Here is a 25,968-nt window from a genome sequence, read left to right as displayed (position 1 = left end):
CTTCTGATTTATAGACTGGCACTAATTCGGCCCTTTTTAAAGAATCTGCCCATATCGCTTTCTCAATACACTTATTAAATATATGGGTTACAGGACCTGCAATGTGTTTACATACTAGTTTCAAGATCTTCGCATTTATTTTATCAACTCCTCCATTTTTCAATTTCAGTGCATTGATTATACTTATTATTTCTGCTGTACTTGTTGGCTTTAAAAAAATAGAGATAGGATTCATGGCAGGCAGCTTAAGTCCAGTATTTACTGGTTTAACGATATTAGCACTTAGATTTCTACCTATATCATAAAAGAAAGTATTCATATTTTGCGCTATCTGGAATTTATCAGTAATTTTTTGATTATTTAATTTTATATAATTATGGCATTGCATTTTTTAGCTTTCCCGATTTTTATATTTATTATTTCCCAAAGTTTTTTGGGTTATTGGAATTATTTTGAATAAGATTTGTTTCATATTTCATTTTAGCGTCGGTAATAGCGTCGGAATATAAGTGTTCAGTTCGTTTTATTCGTTCAAGTAGTGTAGGTGTAAATTTAGGCTTTATGAATTTCGCGCCGCTGCTCGCTTTCCGTTGCGACGTTGAGAGCGCGCGCGCATGCCTCGAGTTGCGCGCCGCCGGCCCCGCTTGCGAGCGCGCGAAGGGCCCGCGCGCGCGGATTCCTGTTCGGACTGCCTAGCGCTTCGCACGTTTGGCTTCCTTACGCTTTTCGATTTTTTTTTCTTCTGACGGTGAGCCAGTGACGTGTTCTTCTCAGAGCTATCACTGTTCACCTCGTTCTGCGCCGTGTTGGTAGTGTTTAGCGGAAAATTCGCGATCGCGTCGTTCGCGTGTGAGTATTTGTGCGAGTGTGTGAGTGTGCCTCGAGGCGATAGTCTTAAGGTTTGTTGGCGAAGGTGTCCACGTGTTGTACGTGACTCCTTCGGGGCGAGCGAACAGCGGCAACACCCCTTGTTGCCCTCGTGCCAAGCGTCTGGCTCCCCGAGACGTCGGGGCGCGCTTAGTGCACGGTTGCGGACCATCCTTTCGCTCCCCAGGCCTAGCTTCCAGACATCCAGGACCAGGACGGAAGCAGCGCCGGACTACGACGAGGCCTGCTCAACGCCCTCTTCAGCGGCGGTTTTTGCGTTCGTCTTTGCGGTAAGAGAGCTCTCTCTGCGTGCGGAAAAGGTACCTCGCGTCTTTGCGTTTGCGTGCGTTCTTTCACTTGAGTTTTTTCTCTTTTAGAGTCACTGTTCTCTTTCTTTTATTTGTATAGTTTCCCTTTCCTTATTTTCAATAAAGCTTACACTTGCTGAGGCTTTTCCCTCTAAACCGTGGGGGTTTTTACGCCAAAGCAAGTGCTTTTTGTGTACCGCGAAATCGTGTGTGTTAATTAAAAAGAACCCTTCACTCACTCAACCCTTTCCTTTTGTTGGAACTCACTCTGAGTTCTTTCATTCGTTCTAAGATTATTATTCATGGTGCCCCGGGTGAGGAGTGAGTGATTGGTTTTTTCGTGCGTTTTTCTTTGTTCTATCGGGCATAATCGTGCGATAAACGTAGTGTATAAAATCTGTACACAAACGCGTTCACACTGTAACGACTTTTTCCAGTAGCATATTATATTTCTGTTGAAGTTCCAAGTATTGTTTTTCTCAGCCTCAGTGTGAACGTTTTGTATAGCGCCGCTCGCTCTTGTTTACATACTCGGCCGGTCGAGCGTTCTCGGAAGCGAGGCCTTGCGCCGCGCGCGTGTGTTGACGTTTGCGGATTAGGGAGCGGCGACTTCTTAGACACACTGCGGTTGTGTCCGCGTATTAGCGGCGTGCGTGCACGACACTTATTTTCTTTAAGTTTGCGTTACGTATAGGGAGACTTTGCGAGCATCATGGCTCCTATTGCGCTGAAGATGCTGACTGCGTTACAGACGGCTCGAGAAGTCGAAATTGAGAGCATTCGTACACGCCTGCTTGCTAAGCAGCGTGACTCGCTTAATAAAAGCATGGTCCAGGCGCGACTTGATGCTGTTAAGCAGATTTGGGTGGAGACTAGGAAGACGCATTCTGAAATTGTCGTTAGGGACGATGCAGAGACAGATGCGTATATTGCAGATCAATGGTTCGATCGCATTCAGGGTGTTTACGAATGTTCTTGACCCTATTTTAACCAGTACAAAGTGCTTCAGCTCACGCGATTTTACGTCCTCTATTCCAGAGTCATCTTCCTTCTGTCCAAAAACATAAATATTCTCATTAAAGAATTATAAATTATACAGAAATAGAGATTCAGTTAAAGTAATTCAGGGTTAAAAAGATCAAATAAACAATCACAATTGATCAAGTATAATTTTAAGAAATCATCATAATAATTAACGATAGAAGTATTTAAAAATGTACTTATGCATAAAAAAACGTACTTTGCTGTGTTAAATGATACTGTTGATGGCCTCGTTCAGTGTATCCATCTTGGACTTCTTTCCAGCCTTGGCAACTTTTTCAAAATTGCCTTGTGCACCAGAAGCTGTTGCGTCGCCAGATGCGCAGTGTTGCTGTCAGTGTCGGGCGAGTTGGATCCCGAGTTACTGCGATTGGGCTTGTGAGGCGTTTTAATTAACAAATTTCTGAGCGTTGAGTGAGCTCTGTCTTGATTTTCGTCGGAATCCGAATCTTAGACGCTTTCCTTTTTGTCCTAGTTCTGCAGCGCTACGTCCGCCAGCCCAGAAGTGTGAGTTCTTGTCCTCGCCGTATGCTTGACGCCGGTCGGCTTTAGCGGCTCCATGACGTCTAGCTTAGTGAACGCCATCGTCATCTTTACGATGTTCTCATTGGCCTTGACCCTCAGGCTCTACTGGTACATGAGAGACCGGCGAAGGAGATAAAGATGTTGACAAGAACACTGACGATGAAGATCCCAGAATGGCTAGCTGCAGCTCCCGTCGTACTGGAGGCCAAAGTCTACCGGTTTCTGCGAGCTGTCGTTGGGTAAGACCTTGCGCAGGTACTCAGGCGGACAAGCCTCTGTGCAGTTGGAATTCGTCGTGTTGTCGTTTGGATCACCGCCCTCCTGTGGAAGCGCAATCACCGAATTTAGAAAAAAACTGTCGGGGCAGAGCTCCTTCTGCAGGCATCTCTCAGGCATCTCGCTATGCATGCACAGCCGCCCACGCAGTTCTTGTGTCAGTGGTGACACTGGCCTTTGTCGTCGAACTTATACGTAGGGCACTTCTCCACGCAGTACGAGCCGTCAAAGACGTTCCAACAGCTGCTGCAGTCCTCGGGGTTCAGGCTGGTGCAGGTGTTGTTGGACTCTTCGTAGCAGGCCTTGCACTTGCTGTTGTCGGCTTAGTAGGTTCTGCGGGAAAAATTGACGTGTTTTAGAGCTTGAACTCGCTAGTACACCTATGCTATACCCTGATTTACGTCACACATTTTCAGCACTGAAATCCTAACATTGTATACACACTTTACCACCACTTGCATCACTACAACAATTTTGGAGTTCTTGTGGTCCAGATGCAGCGGCAGTCTTATCGCGGCACTCACGTTCATATATGCAGCGCATTTTCCTATTGCAAATACTGCATGACGCACATGAGGACTTGGAGGTTCGAGGCACGCTGGCACTCAGGCTGCAACGACTTACGAGTCGTTGCAGCCTGAGTGCCAGCGTGCCTCGAACGGGACCCGCCTACGCTCCAAAATATCTGCATGAGGAGCAAGGTCGCATACTTACGACCGAGATGCGGAGCGACTCATCGCACCGGCCTTGTCGGTAAGACAGCTGGGCGATGTTGCAAGCGTGCTGCAGTCCTTCTGATTTTCGTAGATCACCTCCTCGAGCAGGTCAAGACGTCGAAGCCTCTGCGCTGACCAAGCAATCCGCACAGGCATAACCTTTGCGTAGCAGACAACGTGCTAACCTCGAGTCACAACAACACGTAAGTGCGCTGCGATCCACCGTGTTTTGTGTGACGTCGGCCAATTCGCCGCACAAACTTTTTCGATTCTAAAAAGACAAATAATACTTTAAATTCAAATCAGAACGCAGAACGTAGAAAACCATACACTGCATTTGGACCCATTACCATGACTAGTGTCGATAACTTACCGACAGCTGCTAATCCGTTTGACCGTAGAGATGTTACCCCGCGGTACCGACTACCGTGTGGTAAATGAGAAATTATCCAAAGAGGATAAATAAATCGAATAATCAACAAGTTATGCTGCGTAACATCGCACTTACAATATACACATATATTATTAATTTACTAACATTTATTACTATTATACCCGTTAGATTAAGTCATTACATAAGTGCCTTATATAATCTCTGCTACGAGTAAATTTAGAAATTCAGACAATCATATTATTCATACATATACTCTTAGTAACAGAAACCATTATCAACTACCTCCTGAAATCCAATACTAATAGAAACCATGACAACTGCCTCTCAGTAATAGAAACCATGATCAGCCTCCTCCCAATACCGATAAACTTACCTCCTTAGATCTCCTGCTCTCCTGATACCTTCCTCGCCTTTCGGACCCCACATCTTCCTTAATTTTGGAGTTAGAAAAATAATGTAAAATACTAAAATCATGTAAAAGCTCTTACCTACATTTTAGCATCGAAACCGCAACGAAATTCATAATAATTATTTTATATTAAAAAACAAAGCAACATTATTCTTCATGCGTATAAAAAAGAGGCGTACAGAGTAGAAGGCGATGATAGTCAACGCCGGTAACACCGCTTTTGTATTCTGAAACCGATAAGTCCAAGACTATACATCCAGCAGTGACCGTATACTCCTTTGTAATACGATGTCCCGAAGCGCACGCCATCTCTTTGTAATATGCTATCTGCGTATAGCTACGAACTCGCTCTCACGTCCAAGCCTTAAAATGTCATCAAGCGGCGGCGGCGGATCAAAAAACTGTTTGTATATTTTATATCACGATTTAATAACGTTTATACTTCATATATACTACGGCTGAAATCAAGCATGATGCAACGGAAGATGATTTCATCCGACTCATAGTCCCGCCACTAGAATAACGACGATCAACCAGAACAAGTCTACGTCACAAGCAGCCATTGCAGTATCCATGGCAACACCAATGCCGAACCAGCACCGCCTACACCCACCTCCACCTACTCACTGCCGGTCGCACTGAATCAGACAGTACGGCAGTCCTCAACTAGAGCTCGAACTGAGCAGTCAGTTTATAATTTTCGCTTGAATAAATTTCACAGTATACTTTAACCTTTTTAATCCTTGAGTTTCATTTTCGAGTATTAAAACTTAGAATTATTACGCTATTTTTTCGTTTGCTTACTCCTACAAAACTTTCAAACAACATCTGGAAATAGTCAGCGATAAAGCAGTAAAAGTCAGCGCTGCTCTATCACGATTGATGCCAAATGTAGGAGGTCCAACTCAGAAGCAAAGGTTACTATGCTAAGAAGCCAGTGTAACTACATCGATTATGCTATATGGAGCCCCAATATGGGCAGATGCGATGCGGGTGAAATCGTATGCCCGATTACTAACCACTGTGTACAGACGATGTGCACTAAGAGTGGCGTCCGCTTACCGTACAGTATCGGACAATTGCTGGTATGCCGCCGATTTACCTATTGGCCATAAAAAGTAAGGAAGTATTCCAAACTAAAAGAAGAACAAGTACAACACTCAGAAGGAGATTTACATTTTTTATTTACTGTTTACATTTATATTACATATTTTTTATTTACTGTTTACATTTTTAACAGGGCTGTAACGATGAATTTATTTGTAAAATTAGATAATCAGCGACAGAGTTTCCGATTTATAACATACAGTTTTCAAAACAGACATATGACAATGCTTACCTGAAAGTTGCAGAATAACATTCATGATTGAATCTAGCCGCTGTAGGATATATCCCAACACCAATATATCTTAGATTGTACGTATCATACACATTTGGGATATTCTCAGAGATAGTGTCATATATCTCATAAGCATTAAATTGTAATAAAAGTAAATGTCTTAACAAAAGCGTGCCCACGACAATTTCGTTATGTTGTCTATTTTCATGCAAATCTGCAAAACATAATGTGAAATATCAAAAACTACAAATAAATGTTTACTTCATCAGAATTTGTTATTAAGTGCATTTTATAAAATCCCCTCAAACTAGTTAATTTATTATTATTATTATGGAAACTTGGTTATCAAATAAATATGCAATATAAAGTATTGGACTTTGAGGGAGTGTCAAAAACCATGCCTCCTTATCCATTTTAAATTTCCAAACTTTAACAAAAATTAAAAGTCTAATAAACGTATAATTTTCATAAAGCAATTTTTTATTTTAAAACCATTAGAGCTACAGACTTGACGTTGTATTACAAGCTTCATTCAGAAATTTATATTTTATGAAAATATCTCTGTATTAAGATTAATTAATAAAATAAAAAGTAAATTTGCAAACCCTAATAAAAATATTTGACTAGATATCCATGTGGATTATGTACGTGGATATTTACACGAATTGACATTGATTCCACATGGATTCCACATAGATTTCCACAGATAATTTCAAGAGGGAACGTATTGTAAAAAAATGAATATTTTTCATGTAGAATATCTGCGGAAATATCCATGTTGTAACGTCGGCCAATTCTCAGTCTAATTTTTTCGAAACCAAAAAGGTAAATCTTCAGCGCGAAGCACGGCAAACGATTAAATCCCCGTTATACCGGTAGAACGCAAAGGACTTTATACCATACGTGAATCGAGCACACTGACTGATGTCGATAACATACCGACAACAGCTAGTCCCTACTCGCGGGAAGATTTAGCTGCTCGCGATCGATCGCGTACCGTCGACTATCGTACGGTAACTGATTATCGTATGACCAATGATATTTTCAGTTGATCGAAAAACTGAATCATCGACAGTCATGCTGCGTAAAAACGCACTCACATTTAATTATTTAAGCTACTAACATTAATAATATTAATAATATTAATTATACACTATTTTTACATTATATTACAATTATATACTACACTGCATTTACGCAATTTTATATTTTTCAATAGAACATATGCACAAATTATACTTTTGACAATCTACGTAAATTCATTTGTTTAAATTATATTTTTATTATAATTTTGCATTGTATTATATTTGTGTCATCACTACAATCTTCGCATATTATACAGAGCATGTGCTCAACATATTCGCCTTGAGCAGCCGGATGGAGGGGATTTCGCAGTGACTGTCAGCGCTTAACAGCGGAGAAATAGAGAAACAGCGAGAGTAAATGTCTGTGCATAACCGTGTGTAAATATTAAATAAAATGGGCCGTACTTATTGTTGTGTTGTTGATTGCAAAAACACAAGTGAAAATAGTAAGTACAAATTTTACAAATTCCCAACACATGACTGGAAATTAACCCAGAGACAAAAAAGGATTGCTGCTGTAAGTCGAAAGAAGTGAGTAACATAACCATACTTATCAAAGTGTATACAAGCAGACGCTACAGCTGAGCTGCTGCTCAAAGGAGTAATGTAAACAACTTATTTTTTGTTTGTTAATCAATTGGATAATTCTGATGGATCACTATGGACTCTTCGGATTGATGACAAGATATGTAGCAGTCATTTTATTGGCAATGAAAAGTCAGAAAATCAATTCAGTCCCTCTTATCACCCAACAATTTTTCCTGGTGTCTACAAGAGAAAGCATGTAAATGAATTAGCTGCTATGAACAGGTAAACAAAATTGTTTTTTGTGAAATAACTCTGTCACGATCACTGATTTTGTGACACTATTTATTTGTTATTGTTACAGGCACCATCGTTTCATGAAAAGGAGACTCCAAAAAGCATTAACGAACACTGCAGCAACAGTCATGAGTGGAAATATCATCCAAACTCCTGATGAGAGTCTTTTTCAAAATTCTACTGAGGACATGAATGTATATCAGTATGAAATAGTGTGCATTGAACAAGAGTGCCAGGTAACGACGCCTCAGGAGAATACACCTTATGAAAGTGTTGTTGAAGACTCTACTGACATAGATGTACATTAGCCTGAAAAAGTATGCATTGATCAAGAGTCTCAAGTAAATATATTCAACAAGTGTAGCTATCATGAAAATACATTTACGTGTAATAGATACATCTATGAAAAATCTGACTTCTGTGAAGCTGAAGTTCAAACAGAAATTTTGGATGCTAATGAAATTGTAACTCTTGAGATTAAGTCGAAGTTCAAGAATAAAAGATGCGGAACTGAAGTAAAATCATACGTTGATAAAGCTGTTGGAGGTGATAGTGAAGTGGAAGTGAAAAGTGATTCCTTTACTGATTTTAATTCAGTGAAAAATAATGAACAGATGTCTGATCTTGCTGGCGTGTCATTGAATAATTTCGATTTTTTATTACAAAGAATTAGTATACCTGAGAGGTGGAAGCTGTCAAAAAAAGATAATCTCTTTATTTTCCTAGTAAGAATCAAGACGGGATTATCATTTTCAGCAATGTCTGTTTTATTTTCTGTGCATCAAACCACCATATCAAGAATTTTTCATCATGTTTTGGAGCAGCTTAGTAGTGCTACCTCAAATTTGGTATTTTGGCCAACCAAAGATGTTGTCCAGCGAACGATGCCACAGTGTTTTTATCCAGAGTATGCAATACACTTGTAATCATAGACTGTACTGAGTTTAGAATTGAAGTTCCGTCATCAGTGGATAATCGTGTATATTGCTACTCACACTATAAAAAAGTTTTACAGCTAAGGTATTAATAGGAATTACTCCATCAGGATTTATTTGCTTGAAATCAAAAGTTGCCGGAGGAAGGAAGAGTGATTCACCAATTACCATTGAATCTGGTCTTGTAGACTTATTAGAAGATGGAGATTGTGTGTTGGCTGATAAAGGTTTTCCCAACATTTCTACAATAAATAATTGATCAAAAGGGTAAGACAGTGTTGGTCGTTATGCCTCCATTTTTGGAAAAAAAAAGAATTTACCCATGAGGAAACTGATCAGACTTACAATGTGGCAAAAGTGAGAATCCGCGTAGAGCGTATAATGCAACGTTTAAGAATTTATAAAATATTGGACAATATTCCTGAATATTTATTTCAACACATTGATGATATATTGCATGTATGCTGTGTACTAGTGAATTTACAACCACCAATTTTCTCAGATAATCAAGAAAACCAAAAGGAATGAGGATAATAGTCAATACATACATTGCATACTTTTATTAACAATATATTTTTATTGTTTGACTCAGTGTGAACTCAGCATATTTGTATTTTGACAAGTTTGTACATTTTTATCAATAAATAATGTTAATGCGTCTATGTATTAAAGTCATTGTTTTTAACAAAAATACCTTACTATAACATAAAAAACCATTGAACCTTCATAAGGTTGAGCATGCATTATACATAACTTTAAATCTTAATCTACTTTATATAAATATAAATAATTTTTGGAGACGACTCAGACTTATTGTATGATTTTTGTAACATGTAGTACAACTTTTTCGTTTAGGATATTGTTTTTAGACTTGCTGCATACAATGCTGATAAATAATGTTCGAAATAGAATTTTTCAAAACTAGTGATAACATGTTTTAAGAAGTTTTCATCACGATGAACTTGTACACAGCAAGAATCATGTAGTACACTAGAATATATAAATAAATCACAAACACTTAAGCCACTTAAATACATTTGGACTTGCACTTGAGTGTAGTAAGGTACTGTTTTTATTAATACGACTTCATTGCTTTCAAACTGTGTAAGTATTTTACATTGCACTCCTGTTTTTCAAAGTCTACAATTACTTTATTGGAACAACTGATAGGACATTTTAATTCCAGGACTTTGCTTATGCAACCATCCACGATAACTATTCCATCAAGACTTGCGCATAGCCAAGGTTGTACTTTGCTAATAACAATTCCAACATCTATAACTTCACAGTGAAATAATTGTTTATAATGCTGTCTTGCGCGAGATTCATTTTCGATTCCATAGCGAAGTGACAGAGTACTGATAGTCTTAGGAGATATCATGTCAGTAACTACAGAAGCAATGGATTTCTTAACACGGATTTTGATGCTGTGACAATTTGTACTTGCAGATATTCTACACTGTCTAGCAGAAAACCAATCCTTGCACTTTGACTTATCCACTGTATTACAGCAAACTTTTATTATTTCATCTCTTGTCAACACTATTTCTTTAGTATATAATTGTTTTATTAACTCATTTTCAAATTGAAACTTCTGTGTGTATATTTCATTGTCTTCAACATATAAAAGAAGATTGTCTGCACAAACTTCACAGTTTTCCCTCTTTAAAAGACCTTCAATATCTGTTAGAAGTGAGGACATCACAGCTTTAACTGCGTATTCATTTTCATCTTTGGTTGACTCAGCTGTAATGAGCTTCGTAACCGGACATTTCACCTAAAGACATTTCACCAAAAGACATTTAACCTAAAAACATTTCACCTAAAGACACTTCTCCAATGCGACATTTCTCCAATGCGACATTTCGCCAAGCGACACTTCGCCAAAGCGACTTTTCGCCAATGCAACATTTCGCCAATGCGACATTTTACAAAAGCGACATTTCGCCAATGCGACATTTGACCAAATCGACATTTCGCCAATGCGACAATTGACCAAAGCGACATTTCGCCAATGCGACATTTCGCCAATAACGACATTTCGCCAATAACGACATTTCGCCAATAGCGACATTTCGCCAAAGCGACATTTTGCCAATAGCGACATTTCGCCAAAAATCGTATGCGGTGTAATTACTAAGAAATCAGTTAATTATAACATGATAAACGCTTCGCGGAGCGCTTAACCACGGTTCAACGAATTTCTGCTGCAACAAAGCCAATGCTGTAACACCCCGAGCCGGTGATGTTGGGATTTCAGATTATTCTGATATTGCTCTAGATCAATATAAAAACCATGGTCAGCCCGAGTTGACCAGCTGGGTTTTGAGTGTGGAAGGGCGCGACGCGCCCAACACACTCATAACCCAGAAGGGTCAACCAACTCGGTACTAGAACCATTGCGGTAACAGAGTCACTGCTGTACCAACCCGAGTCGGTGCTGTTGGGGTCTTAGGTTATTTTTATATTATTGAGAGACAAACAATATCACAAAATCGTAACAAAACGGTCACAAAATGGTCACAAAACGATCACAATCTGGTCACAAAACGGCCATGTGACGGTCACACGGCGTCATGTATCGACCACACACACGATCACACACAGTATAGTCCCATCATCCTTAAAAATGTTCTAAGTCCCCCTCACCCTTTAAAATTTTAAAGTTCCTCCCCATCTTAAAATTCTTTCATCAAAAATTTTTTTAATTTTTATTGCACAATCACTTGTTTTTTATTTATTAAAAATGGAGTTTAAGTTAGACTACATATCTAGTACAAAGGGAAATCCGATGTTACATTACAAAGGCTTCGTTTATCATAAGCAGATAGAAACAGCTAATAAAGTTTATTGGAGATGTACGGAGTATGACAATCTGTTTTGTAACGGCAGAATCATCGTTGCAAATGAAGTTGTTGTTAAAGAAATCGGTCATACCCATGAGGCTTGGGCTTCAGATGTAAATAAAAAAATATTATTAAATAATATTAAGGATACAGCAACATTTTCTGAGGCATCAACTAGTGCAATTGTCAGCAGAAACGTTTCTCAAGCTTCTGAGTCGACAAAACTAATTCTGCCAAAATTTAAAAGTATGAAAAGGACTGTAAATAGAGTGCGAGCACGACTAGCAGATCGTCCTAACCTACCTACATCTTTGGAAGATTTAATAGTTCCAGAAGATTTACAAGTAACCGAAAGTGGTGAATGTTTCCTTTTATATGATTCAGGTAGCGATAATCAGAGAAGGATACTTATTTTTTCAACAGCCAATAATCTCAAACTATTATCAAAAAGAAAGAATTGGTTTTCTGACGGAACTTTTGATAATTGTCCAGAATTTTTTTATCAATTATACACAATTCACGGATTGTATGATACAGTAACAGTTCCATTAGTTTACTGCCAAACAAAACTACTGAAACCTACATTGAATTATTTCAGGTTTTAAAACGTCTTCAACCTAATTTGAACCCAGAATTAGGGATGATCGATTTTGAGTTAGCTGTTGCGAATGCATTAACCTCTGAATTTCCAACTATTAATATTAAATTCTGTTTTTTTCATATGAGGCAATCATTGTATAGGAAAATAGGAGAACATTCTTTGAAAACCTTATATGATGATAATGAAGAATTTAATAGAAAAATGAAAATGCTCGCAGCTTTAAGTTTTGTGCCACCAGACGAAGTTAAGGAACTTTTTGAAAACTTAGTCGAAGAGGAGTTTGCAACTGCAGAAGCAAACGTTGACAATTATTTAGGATATTTTCAGAATACCTACATAGGTAATACTGTAGGTAGGCGTGTTGTAGCACCACTTTTTAGTATAGATCGATGAAATCATTACAACTCAGTAATTGACAACCTATCTAGGACAAATAATAGCGTTGAGGGATGGCATCGAGGATTCGACTTTACTATACACAAAAGGGGTGCCAACATTTTTGATGTATTCAAAGCTTTCAAAGCCGACCAAGCATTGACCGCTGTTAAATTAACACAAATACGTACTGGCAATGCGCCAGAACCACCTAGGAAGAGATATATGTCATACAATGAAAGAATTCAAAGTATAGTTTCAAAGTATGATACAAATATTTATTCCGACGATAAAATCTTATATCTATCAGATATTGCAGCTCTACTAGGGTCATAAAAAAATCAAAATAGTTTATTAACTATTTCAAAATATAATATTTATTTAATTTATATTTTTATTTTATAATACGATGACAAACAATATAAGATATTGTTGATATATATATATATATATATATTGCTAGAGGAATTACGTAGGCGGAGTTTCATTCTGGCTGCATGACCTTGCGATGACCTTCAGTACCGCAACCGAACATACCATTCTGAACGTAAAATTTACCGCTCTTTCCATTCCCGCAATAAAAGAATGGGGTTCCTATTTAAAAATCCAAAGTTGACCTTCAAATGACCTTGAAAAACGCGTTCAAGGTCAAATCCAAGGTCACCATCGGGTTGCACCTTCGATATCCTACAACTTTGGTCTCTACCATTTTTTCGATTGTGGCTGTCCCTGACGAGTTATGAGCGGTGCCCGTTTAAATTGGGTCACCCTGTATATATATATATATATATATATATATATATATATACATATATATATATATATATATATATATATATATATATATATATATATTATTGTTGATATAACAAATTTAATAATCAAAGATAGAAAGCAAACTTCTTTTAGTTTTTTAAAACCCGTGTACTATTAAAACTACAAAAAAATAAATAAAAAAAAATAAAAAAAAGTATATAAATTAAAAAAAAATAAAATGGGGTCGACCACCGACACGTCCCCGTCGTGACCCTGGAATACAAACTAAGATCGGCTACAGTCTTCTTATAAAAGTTATTTTGTATTTTATTTTTTATTGAATACTGTTTATTTTGGCGAAATGTCGCTATTGGCGAAATGTCGCTTGGTGAAATGTCGTTTGGCGAAATGTTCGCATTGGAGAAGTGTCGCATTGGATAAGTGTCTTTAGGTGAAATGTCTTTAGGTGAAACGTCTTTTGATGAAATGTCTTTAGGTAAAATGTCGTGTAACCAATGAGCTTTAATGCAGACACGTCTTTTAAGTCAGAAACTTTCACAGGACAGCATTCACTCTTTTGCGTCTTTGGTGTGCATCCAAACATTTCTTACAAAAATTTGCCCTTAGCATACTTCTCTTTAACCAGCTGGTGGCTTGTAGGTTTACCCCACTGTTGCTCAAAGTCTGTTTTTGATAAGCTGTCTTCGTTATTTATGTAAATATATAACAGCAGCAACATGATTACATTTACCACTTTGATTGTAAACACAGTTACAAGTCACAGTTGTCACTACTCGACTAGCATTTATCTAAAAAGATTTGTTATTTTAATTTTATGCAAAAAATTTTATAAATAGTTTAGAACATGTAAAGCTTACTTACATTTAATTGCACTTTATAAGGCGTAGAGGTAACAGATGTTTGTCTGATAACTTGAGCTCGAATAAAAAGACTGTTTCCATTTTCTCGTATTTCCTCAACATCAAAAACATGATTAGCTTCAACCAGTTTTTTACCCTTTGACATCATTTCAGGTTGAAATTGAACAACATGTTTTATTTTTTCAAAACCAGTTTTGAAGATGATATTCATATTTACTCTGCAAAATAATTAAAAATATTAAATAACTAAATGTCCTTTATCACGTTATTTTAAAATTTGATACTATTAATTTAAATCTATTGAAATTGTATATTTTCAAATAAATTCACACATACACACACACATATATATATATATATATATATATATATATATATATATATATATATATATATATATATATATATATATATATACATCTATATGTATGATATGTAAATATAACCTCTGACCGCTTACAAAACATTGTCTTGGAAATCGAATATTTACATTCAGTGTACTTACCGAAATATGTTGGAAAATATATAAGAATGTTTATGCTTCGTTTGGATCACTTATTTTCACAAAATAAGTATTTTAGATTCGAAATTATCTATTTTTAACGGAATCTCTATAGGTGATTGCACTGAAATGTACTCTCGCGGTTGCCATTTTATCTCGCCAGATGTCGGACCCAGTCGTGCTCACAGCGAATATGCCTTAAAAGTTTATGCAAATTCACATGTAAAATGTAAATATAAAACTCAGATTAGCCATATATGCACTAGTATATATCTTATTAACATATATTATATTATTTACAATACACTGTACAACATTTACGTAGCATTTAAGCGCGAGACCGATTAGGATCACATAAGATGCAAGTAGTAGTTTGACTCTGACTTTCGGTTTGGCTTCAAGAAAGCGGGCGTGTATAGATCACGCCTACTTCCTTGCTAGCAGCGTATAAGAGATTGACTTTTGGTTCGAACACATAGTGTGTGGCTAAAGACCACGCCCATTCCCTATATGGGCAATGTATAAGCTTGAAGGTGGGTGGATCTTGCTCCGCCTTCCTTCACGCTATTGGCTAAATTAGTAATACCTATTCTGTTAGATCTGTATCTACTTAAGTCTGTACTTGCATCTTGTGCCACTTACTATCAAGTCATGCGATCCTAGTATACGAAAGCAAGATTTCTTTAGTTATAAGCCGCCTGTAGCAACATTTATCGATATTTCTCATTATACAGGGTGTTTCATTTTAATCCGACCACGACAAAAAACCATGGAAAAACTAATTTTAACGAAAAATGACCTTAACAAAAGTTGAAGGGGGTAAAGGGGGCCATCGAATGACACAAACACCTATGACCTTGAACTCGATTTTCAAGGTCATTTGAGGGTAATTGTGATTTTTTAAAATAGGAACCTCTATTTTAGACCTTGGAATCGGATAGAGCGGAAAAAATTACGTCGCAAAGGATATTTTAAGTTTGCTTTGGTGACCTTGAGAAGGTCAATTCAAGGTCAAATAAGAAGTATCAGCCTAAGATTGTTTTCCTTTCAATTTTTTCATAGAATTCTCATTTTGTTATTGTAATAAACATTAAGAGAATAATTGACCTAAAATGTGATTATGCTTTGCTGACTTTAAAGCCATTTTGTAAGGTCAAAAGTGCAAAAATGCAATATCAAATGTTATGTGAAGTCCATATTTATATCCTAACTTTAGCGTTTCCCAGGAACAACGACGTGGACGTAATAGGATTGTGTTCCCTTTGGGGTGCTTGATTAGAGTGAGTCCCCTTGCCTCTCACTTTTCGGGGTGCTTGATTAGAGTGAGTCCCCTTGCCTCTCACTTTTCGGGGTGCTTAATTAGAGTGAGTCCCCTTGCCTCTCACTTTTGCTCAAAATTCAACGCAGGTGCTCAAAGACACCAACATTTTGTTGGATACACAATTCAATTCGCTGCTGAAAATGTTCTACTGTTCTGAGTAATACAGCTCTTGGGATGTTTTCACAAACGGTTTGAATTCTGTGGATCATATCTTCCCTTGTTGTAGTTTCATGTTCATAAACAACATCTTTCAAATACCCCCACAAATAGAAATCGGGTGATGTCATATCTGGAGATCTCGGTGGCCATCGAATACCCAAATCTCCAGGTCCAGTTCGTCCAATCCACCTGTCACGGTAATTTTGATTAAGATATTGTCTAACTATTCGAGCATAGTGCGCAGGAGCTCCATCTAATTGAATCCACATTCTTGCTCTTGTGTATAAATCTACTTCTTCAAGAAGTACTAGAAGACGATCATTAGCAATCATTTGTCGTGCCCATTGGCAAAACTGTAGCCTTAACCTCATATCAGCAGGTGTGAGATCCTGAGTCAAAGTAATATGATATGGATGATAACGTTGACTTCTCAGTATTCTCCAAGCAGTAGCCATAGGTATACCACTTTGCCTTTGAATTTCACGGGTACTAACGTGGGGATTCAAATGAACCATTGCTAAAACGACCATTACACGATGATCATCTTCGTTGTAATTACGACGTTCTCTAACCCGTGCTAGTTGCCCTTGTTGAGCTCTACGGTAAATCTCACGAATGGTTGTATGACTTGGATGTCTTCTATCGGGATATCGAATTCGATACAAGGCTGCAGCTTGTCGATAATTACGTCTAGATTCACCAAGAATCAATAAAATATCAACCCTTTCAGCGGCTGGATAATCAGCCATTGTTAAAAATTTATAACAAGTTCAATAAAAAATTTTGTTTTTACCAAACTGAACAAATTAGATAGCTTTCGATGAGTAATAAATTTTAATAGAAAAAATAAAGGTCAATGAATGAAAAAGAGAAAATGTTAAACAAATGATATTTGATTAGTTTGGCTAATCATAACTATTCAATAACTAGTAAACTATTGAATACTAAGTTAAGTAACAATGAGTAGAGGATAAATTCATATGAAAAGAGATCTCTTATTAGAAAAATTGTCTATTTCAACAATGAGTCGCGGGAAAATTCAACATGAAAAATCATCTTTACAAAATAAATTATTTATTTCAACAATAAATTCAGGCAAAATTCGATGAGGAAAATTAGTAGCCGATTGTGTCCACGTCGTTCCTGAGTAACGCTAAAGATAGGATAAAAATTCGCTTACGAAAACATCCCAAGAACTGAATAGAAACCAAAAAAATGGTGGTGTCTTTGGGCACCTACAAATCTGTACATAATAAAAGTGAGAGGCAAGGAGACTCACTCTAATCAAGCACCCCAAAGGGAACACAATCCTATTACGTCCACGTCGTTGTTCCTGGGCAACACTAAAGTTAGGATATAAATATGGACTCCACATAACATTTGATATTGCATTTTTGCACTTTTGACCTTACAAAATGGCTTTAAAGTCAGCAAAGCATAATCACATTTTAAGTCAATTATTCTCTTAATGTTTATTACAATAACAAAATGATAATTTTACGAAAAAATTGAAAGGAAAACAATCTTAGGCTGATACTTCTTATTTGACCTTGAATTGACCTGCTCAAGGTCACCAAAGCAAACTTAAAATATCCTTTGCGACGTAATTTTTTCCGCTCTATCCGATTCCAAGGTCTAAAATAGAGGTTCCTATTTAAAAAAAATCACAATTACCCTCAAATGACCTTGAAAATCGAGTTCAAGGTCATAGGTGTTTGTGTCATTCGATGGCCCCCTTTACCCCCTTCAACTTTTGTTAAGGTCATTTTTCGTTAAAATTAGTTTTTCCATGGTTTTTTGTCGTGGTCGGATTAAAATGAAACACCCTGTATGTATACGTCTACATACGAGTACACAGTATGTAAGCATCCTATCCACTCACCACCCAAGGTCTACATATATACATATATATATATATATATATATATATATATATATATATATATATAGAGCATGCTGAAGTTTATGTGAATATATAGGAGTCTATTGGAATCGATTGAGATCTACAGAGAAGAGAAGCATGGACTGCCGAGCGGGAGGATGCGGATATATATATATATATATATATATATATATATATATATATATATATATATTCACATAAACTTCAGCATGCTCTTACGTCTTCATGCTTCCCTGATACCTTTAGACCTTTTCTCGTCTTCCTTTAGCGCTAAATAATTATTACAATAAGAGATATTCATATGTATGTAGACACTGACCCCGTTGGTCACTAGAGTTAAAGTATTGTTAAGCAAAATCATATGTATTACGCATTGGTACGTATAAGCTAGCCCGACCATATATATTTGTCACACGCCTTTAACCGATGAGTAACTCGTCGATATGCACAGCTCTCTTCGCCTTTTTTCTCACACGTATACTCGAGACTCTTCTGTCAAGAGATATCTATACTATACATCCGCCGACACTTTATACTCCACAAGCTTTGCATATTTAACCTCTTATAAACACTTACTATATTTCGATGCCTTGCTTACTCGAACTGTAAACTTTCTCATGCGACCGAAGACCAAAGAACTGACTCACACTTGCATCATCCACCTACGTCACTGCACAGCTCTCTCACCAGCGAAGTCGTAGAACGGCAGCCAATAAGAACATCGTAACCATGGCAACGAGGAAGCCATCATTCTCATCCCATGATAACACCAATGAGAGCAGAGAGAGTAGACATCAGTCCGCCTCCACACATGAGGCTCCACCTCCAAAATCTTCGAGGAAGTTCTCAGACGAAGCCCAGAACGCCATTCCACCACCGGAGCTCGAACCGAGCAGTCACTGTTACGTCTCCGCGTGAGAAGCTAAGTTTTATTTGAAATGCCGAAAATATATTTAGAAATCTCAAAATACTTAACTTTTGGTTTTTGATGGCGCACGTCATCTCTTTATAATATGCTATCTTTATAATATTCTATTGCCAAAAAGTAGTTTGTTTGGGACTTGAAATTGGAATTGACGGAATCCGACCTCATAAGAGTAAAGTCAACGCAATGGAATTTTTCCCTATTCCAAAAACCCAGAAAAATATTAAACAATTTATCGGGGCAGTCGGGTATTATCGTAAGTTTATTCCTAATTTTGCAAAAGAAGCTAAACCGTTGACTTCACTCTTACGTAAAGGTACGAAATTCGAATGGACGGATGCATGCCAAAAAGGTTTCGACTATTTACATCAATGTTTAACAAAAGAACCTGTACTCGTATACCCCGATTATACAAAACACTTCTATGTAACGACTGATGCCAGTCAGTTTGCTATTAGCAGCGTGCTGAGCCAGATTTATGGAAAGGACGATAAGCCGATCGCGTACTCTCGAATTTTGAAAAATGCAGAAACTAATTACTCAACTATTGAGAAAGAACTTTTGGCCATGGTCGACTCAGCAGCGCAGTTTAGGCCCGCGTTGTACGGTCGCCGATTCACATTCATGACAGATCATAAGCCTTTAGTATGGCTTCACAATTTGAAAGATCCGACTACGCGTTTGAAACGATTCTATTTTAAACTCAGCGAATTTGATTATAACATTGTATATAAAGAAGGAAAGACAAATTACGTCGCAGACGCATTATCGAGAAATCCACCGACACTCCAGCCGGAAGGCAAAATCTTTGTTAAAACTCTGGCCTCGTCCGAGTCAGATGAAATATTCACTCCAGCAGACATGCCTAGCACGTCGCGCCGTGTCTCTCTTTTCACGCCAAATTCCAAGGTACCGATAATTAAACATACGCGCAAACGAAACGTGATCCAATCCGATTCTACCGAGAGCGTGGTTACGCTTGTCGAATCCGGTCATGACGATACAAATGAAAACAATGATGAAAATGATATCACAGCACACGCTATCGACGATAACCCTCCGGAGTTATCCGAGACGGCTGTCAGTTCAATAAAGAACTCGAGCGATCAATCGTCTGAGATATTTGAACCGCCTGCTATTGCGTACGATATCATGAGACGAGCAAAGAATAACGTAATTGAAATACGTGACTCGTTTCTCATATACAAAGATAATCTTGCTTACTTTATCACAAGCAAGAACAAACCGGTCTGTAGTGGGGCGCAAGCCCCGCATGACGCAAACCGTTATGTACATCATGACAGAGTGGAGCTTGGCTCAGCAGTCACTCGGACAGTCAGTCGAAAAGTTCTTCTTGCTTTTTGTGTAAAAAAGAACAATCGCGTTCGCGTACAAGTCAACTGATATTATACATACGATTTATTCTTCGCCCGTCAATGGTCACAAAGGGGTCACAAAGACGTACTTGCGTATTAGACAAGATTACTACTGGCCTTCTGTTAAGCAGGACGTCCAGACGTTCATAAGCCGTTGTGAAACTTGCCAATTAAAGAAACTGGTAAGACGTAAGGTTAATCAAACCATGATCTTAACCGACACGCCAGGCGAGGCATTTGACAAAATTGCTCTCGATATCGTTGGGCCCCTGCCAACAACAACGAACAATAATACATATATACTAACTATGCAATGCCTTCTGATGAAATATGTAATTTTATGTCCTCTTTCGGTAGCGAACTCTATACACATCGCGACTGCATTTTTGAACTATTGCGTATACATATACGGTTCACCTAAATTAATCCTGACCGACCAAGGCTCAAATTTTACTTCCTCACTTACGAAAAAGTTTGTTACTTTCCAGTAACTAAGTCAGCCGTATTAAACCAAGTTGGTCGCGGAATAATCGGAGAAGATGTTTCTACCGACGACATAAATGTTTTAAATTTAATGAATGAAAATACATTAACTAGCTCCACTGAAAATACAGTAAACAAATTGTGGAAAAAATTCGTGACATTCGGATCAGTTACTGCAGTCATAATGATGATTGGGATCATAATAGGACTATCAAAATATATATTAAAAACAATTATACATGGATATGCACTTTACAGAATTTATGGGTTTGGATTAAGAATGCTAGGAGCTCTTCGGGGTACAATCGCAAATTTATTGATACACTTAGGCAAAGGGCCATTACCCAAGAAACAGAACAAAGACTGATCTTAGTTTGTATTCCAGGGTCACGAAGGGGACGTGTCGGCTGTCGACCCCATTTTATTTCTTTTATTTATTTTTTTTATTTCTTTTTTTTTATTTTTTTATTTATGTTTTTTTATTTCTTTTTTTGTAGTTTTAATAGTACATGGGTAAAAAACTAAAAGAAGTTTGCTTTCTATCTTTGATTATTAAATTTGTTATATCAACAATATAATATATATATATATATATATATATATCAACAATATCTTATATTGTTTGTCATCGTATTATAAAATAAAAATATAAATTAAATAAATATTATATTTTGAAATAGTTAATAAACTATTTTGATTTTTTTATGAGCCTAGTAGAGCTGCAATATCTGATAGATATAAGATTTTATCGTCGGAATAAATATCTGTATCATACTTTGAAACTATACTTTGAATTCTTTCATTGTATGACATATATCTCTTCCTAGGTGGTTCTGGCGCATTGCCAGTACGTATTTGTGTTAATTTAACCGCAGTCAATGCTTGGTCGGCTTTGAAAGCTTTGAATACATCAAAAATGTTGGCACCCCTTTTGTGTATAGTAAAGTCGAATCCTCGATGTCATCCCCCAACGCTATAATTTGTCCTAGATAGGTTGTCAATTACTGAGTTGTAATGATTCCATCGATCTATACTAAAAAGTGGTGCTACAACACGCCTACCTACAGTAATACCTATGTAGGTATTCTGAAAATATCCTAAATAATTGTCTACGTTTGCTTCTGCAGTTGCAAACTCCTCTTCGACTAAGTTTTCAAAGTTCCTTAACTTCGTCTGGTGGCACAAAACTTAAATTCTTCATTATCATCATATAAGGTTTTCAAAGAATGTTCTCCTATTTTCCTATACAATGATTGCCTCATATGAAAAAAACAGAATTTAATATTAATAGTTGGAAATTCAGAGGTTAATGCATTCGCAACAGCTAACTCAAAATCGATCATCCCTAATTCTGGGTTCAAATTAGGTTGAAGACGTTTTAATACCTGAAATAATTCAATGTAGGTTTCAGTAGTTTTGTTTGGCAGTAAACTAATGGAACTGTTACTGTATCATACAATCCGTGAATTGTGTATAATTGATAAAAAATTCTGGACAATTATCAAAAGTTCCATCAGAAAACCAATTCTTTCTTTTTGATAATAGTTTGAGATTATTGGTTGTTGAAAAAATAAGTATCCTTCTCTGATTATCGCTACCTGAATCATATAAAAGGAAACGTTCACCACTTTCGGTTACTTGTAAATCTTCTGGTACTATTAAATCTTCCAAAGATGTAGGTAGGTTAGGACGATCTGCTAGTCGTGCTCGCACTCTATTTACAGTCCTTTTCATACTTTTAATTTTTGGCAGAATTAGTTTTGTCGACTCAGAAGCTTGAGAAACGTTTCTGCTGACAATTGCCCTAGTTGATGCCACAGAAAATGTTGCTGTATCCTTAATATTATTTAATAATATTTTTTTATTTACATCTGAAGCCCAAGCCTCATGGGTATGACCGATTTCTTTAACAACAACTTCATTTGCAACGATGACTCTGCCGTTACAAAACAGATTGTCATACTCCGTACATCTCCAATGAACTTTATTAGCTGTTTCTATCTGCTTATGATAAACGAAGCCTTTCTAATGTAACATGGGATTGTACTTTGTACCAGATTTGTAGTCTAACTCAAACCTTTGTACTAGATATGTAGTCTAACTCAAACTCAATTTTTAATAAATAAAAAACAAGTGATTGTGAAAAAAAAATTTTTTTAATTTTTGATGAAAGAATTTTCAGATGGGGAGGAACAAATTTTAAAGGGTGAGGGGGACTTAGAAAATGTTTAAGGATGATGGGACAGACAATTTTTATGGTTGAGGGACTTAAAAAATATTCCAAATAAATTGGAATAGACTATTTGCTTAATATCTCAGTCCCTACTTATGCATCTCAGAATACAACTTTGATAATGGATTGGTAAAAGTAGGGTCGCCGCCACCTGGCGGATTGAAATGAAACAACTTCTTATAAACCTAATTCGATAATTCGATACATGACTGCGTGTGACCGCCACATGACCGTTTTGTGACCATATTGTGACCGATTTGTGTCCGTTTTGTTACGATTTTGTGATATTGTTTGTCTCTCAATAATATAAAAATAACCTAAAACCCCAACAGCACTGACTCGGGTTGGTATAGCTGTGACTCTGTTACCGCAATGGTGCTAGTACCGAGTTGGTTGACCCTTCTGGGTAATGAGTGTGTTGGGCGCTTCGCGCCCTTCCACACTCAAAACCCAGCTGGTCAACTCGGGCTGACCATGGTTTTTATATTGATGTAGAGCAATATCAGAATAATGTAAAATCCCAACAGCACCGGCTCGGAGTGGTACATTGGCTTTGTTGCAGCAGAAAGTCGTTGAACCGTGGTTAAGCGTTCCGCGAAGCGTTTATCATGTTATAATTAACTGATTTCTTAGTAATTACACCGCACACGATTTTTGGCGAAATGTCGCTATTGGCAAAATGTCGCTTTGGCGAAATGTCGCTATTGGCAAAATGTCGCTTTGGCGAAATGTCGCTATTGGTGAAATGTCGTTATTGGCGAAATGTCGCATTGGCGAAATGTCGTTATTGGCGAAATGTTGCATTGTCGAAAAGCCGCTTTGGCGAAGTGTCGCTTGGTGAAATGTCGCATTGGCGAAATGTTGCATTGGCGAAAAGTCGCTTTGGCGAAGTGTCGTTATTGGCGAAATGTCGCATTGGCGAAATGTCGTTATTGGCGAAATGTCGCATTGTCGAAAAGCCGCTTTGGCGAAGTGTCGCTTGGTGAAATGTCTTTAGGTTAAATGTCTTTTGGTGAAATGTCTTTAGGTTAAATATCTTTTGGTGAAATGTCTTTAGGTTAAATGTCTTTTGGTGAAATGTCTTTAGGTTAAATGTCTTTTGGTGAAATGTCTTTAGGTTAAATGTCTTTTGGTGAAATGTCTTTAGGATAAATGTCTTTTGGTGAAATATCTTTAGGTGAAATGTCCGGTTACGCTAAAAACGGACTATTTTCCTACTATAAGTACTAGTAAAAACAAAGAAAATGAGACTCGGTGGGTTAAGATCCACTGCGTAGAAGCTGAGATACAGGCGTATACAAACAAATACACACACACACACACACACATCCGTAAGGACATTTTCTAAAAACACTATTTTTCGACTAAATATACGTTAAAACATACATCCTACATGTTTTTACACAAACTCCAAAAAAGCGATTACAAGGCTTCCTTAGGAAGGAAGCAAAAATTTATTTGTGATGAAACTCGGCAAAGCGTAGTCCACCGTCATCTAAATACTCGTACGAACACGGTTTTTAACAGCTGGGCAAGACGCGTCCCATGTTGTTAATAATAGTACACGTAATCGTAGTCGATCTTACATAATATTTATTTATTTATTGTAGAACTTACCGAAATGATGTTTGGAGTCGCAGAAAAAGTCAACTTGTTTTAAACACTGAATTAAGAATGCTGCCATTAATACTCGATCAAAATAATCCTTTGTTGATCTTTCTGAAGAATGCATTTCCAAATCATAAAGTTTTAAATAATTCCTTAATTTTGTACACATTATGCCTGAAATCAAATGAATAATAATGTAAATAAAGATTTATTTTAACCAAGAATTCTACTGTATTCATTAACACTACCTTCGTAAACTTATTAAATCTCTATAATTATTAACAGCATCATAATTATTCTAAAGTATAATCTAACCTAGATAGGTGATAAATCACTTAAAGTAAAAGGCTTTGCTTTCTAAAGAAGGCACTCACTGATATCTAGATTTGATTAAAACGTACCATAATAAAAATTATTTTGCACATGCATTGTTGTTCGCCAATGTAAGGTAGATAAGCAAAATAAGTTTTCATCTTAATTTTTAAATCTTAGGAAATCTCTTTTAGCTACTGCTCATGTGCTCACATCCTCTTGGGATAAAAGCCGGAGAACGAAATCATTTTAATCAATGGTGAAATATCGCCAAATTCGCTCTTTAATTGTTCTTATCACTTGCTCAGTGATAGCAGCCTTCGTTTCCGGACTGCGTGCCACTCTGTGAACAATGTCGTTGTCGCGCAAAACTTACTGCCTCTCACAACCGAGGAATTCGATCCCCTTGTCTGTCTGGATCATTGCTTCTCGACAGCACCCGCAAGAAAGCCTCAGCGGTATTTTTAGAAGTTTTCATCGGTTCCATCCAGCTATATTTACTGACACAACATTGATGACAGTCAAGATATAAGCGTAACCGTCATTGTAAGTTTTTAAGGATTTCATATCCATGAAATCAGCCTCCCACACGTCATCCAAATTACGCACATTATAACTACGTCGCGCAAATCGACGTCTCAGGCCGGTGTAAATTATACGCACGTTGACTCTCGAGCCACTCAACTACATGTTCTATTATGCTATTCGAACGCGTTTATTACGGATGTATTGTAACGTCGGCCAATTCTCAGTTTAATTTTTTCGAAACCAAAAAGGTAAATCTTTCAAATCAAACTTCAGCGCGAAGCACAGCAAACGATCAAATCCCCGTTATACCGGCAGAACGCAAAGGACTTTATACCATACGTGAATCGAGCACACTGACTGATGTCGATAACCTACCGACAACAGCTAGTCCCTACTCGCGGGAAGATTTAGCTGCTCGCGATCGATCGTACGATTACGGTAA

The 25,968-nt window shown here is 37.2% G+C and overlaps 2 protein-coding genes across 2 annotated transcripts in view; one reads left to right on the top strand and one right to left on the bottom strand.

The window, feature by feature from the left end:
* LOC116417792 overlaps positions 1–24,794 on the top strand; it is a 55,320-nt gene extending 30,526 nt beyond the window's left edge. Inside the window, exon 3 of the mRNA XM_031932847.2 lies at positions 24,689–24,794. Within this exon, the coding sequence (XP_031788707.1) occupies positions 24,689–24,738 (50 nt within the window). The 3' untranslated portion in view covers positions 24,739–24,794. The remainder of the gene's footprint in view (positions 1–24,688) is intronic.
* The window catches only part of LOC116417791 (SET and MYND domain-containing protein 4-like), a 224,254-nt gene that overhangs the window by 82,682 nt on the left and 115,604 nt on the right, over positions 1–25,968 (bottom strand). The window contains exons 4-5 of the mRNA XM_031932842.1: positions 24,696–24,860; positions 5,876–6,089 (exon numbers count right to left, since the gene is read on the bottom strand). Of these exons, the coding sequence (XP_031788702.1) occupies positions 5,876–6,089; positions 24,696–24,860 (379 nt within the window). The remainder of the gene's footprint in view (positions 1–5,875; positions 6,090–24,695; positions 24,861–25,968) is intronic.

This window comes from Nasonia vitripennis, assembly GCF_009193385.2.
Source record: "Nasonia vitripennis strain AsymCx chromosome 5 unlocalized genomic scaffold, Nvit_psr_1.1 chr5_random0002, whole genome shotgun sequence".
Lineage (NCBI taxonomy): Eukaryota > Metazoa > Arthropoda > Insecta > Hymenoptera > Pteromalidae > Nasonia > Nasonia vitripennis.
Note: the sequence above shows the minus strand (reverse complement) of the source record. Positions and strands in the feature narration are given on the sequence as shown.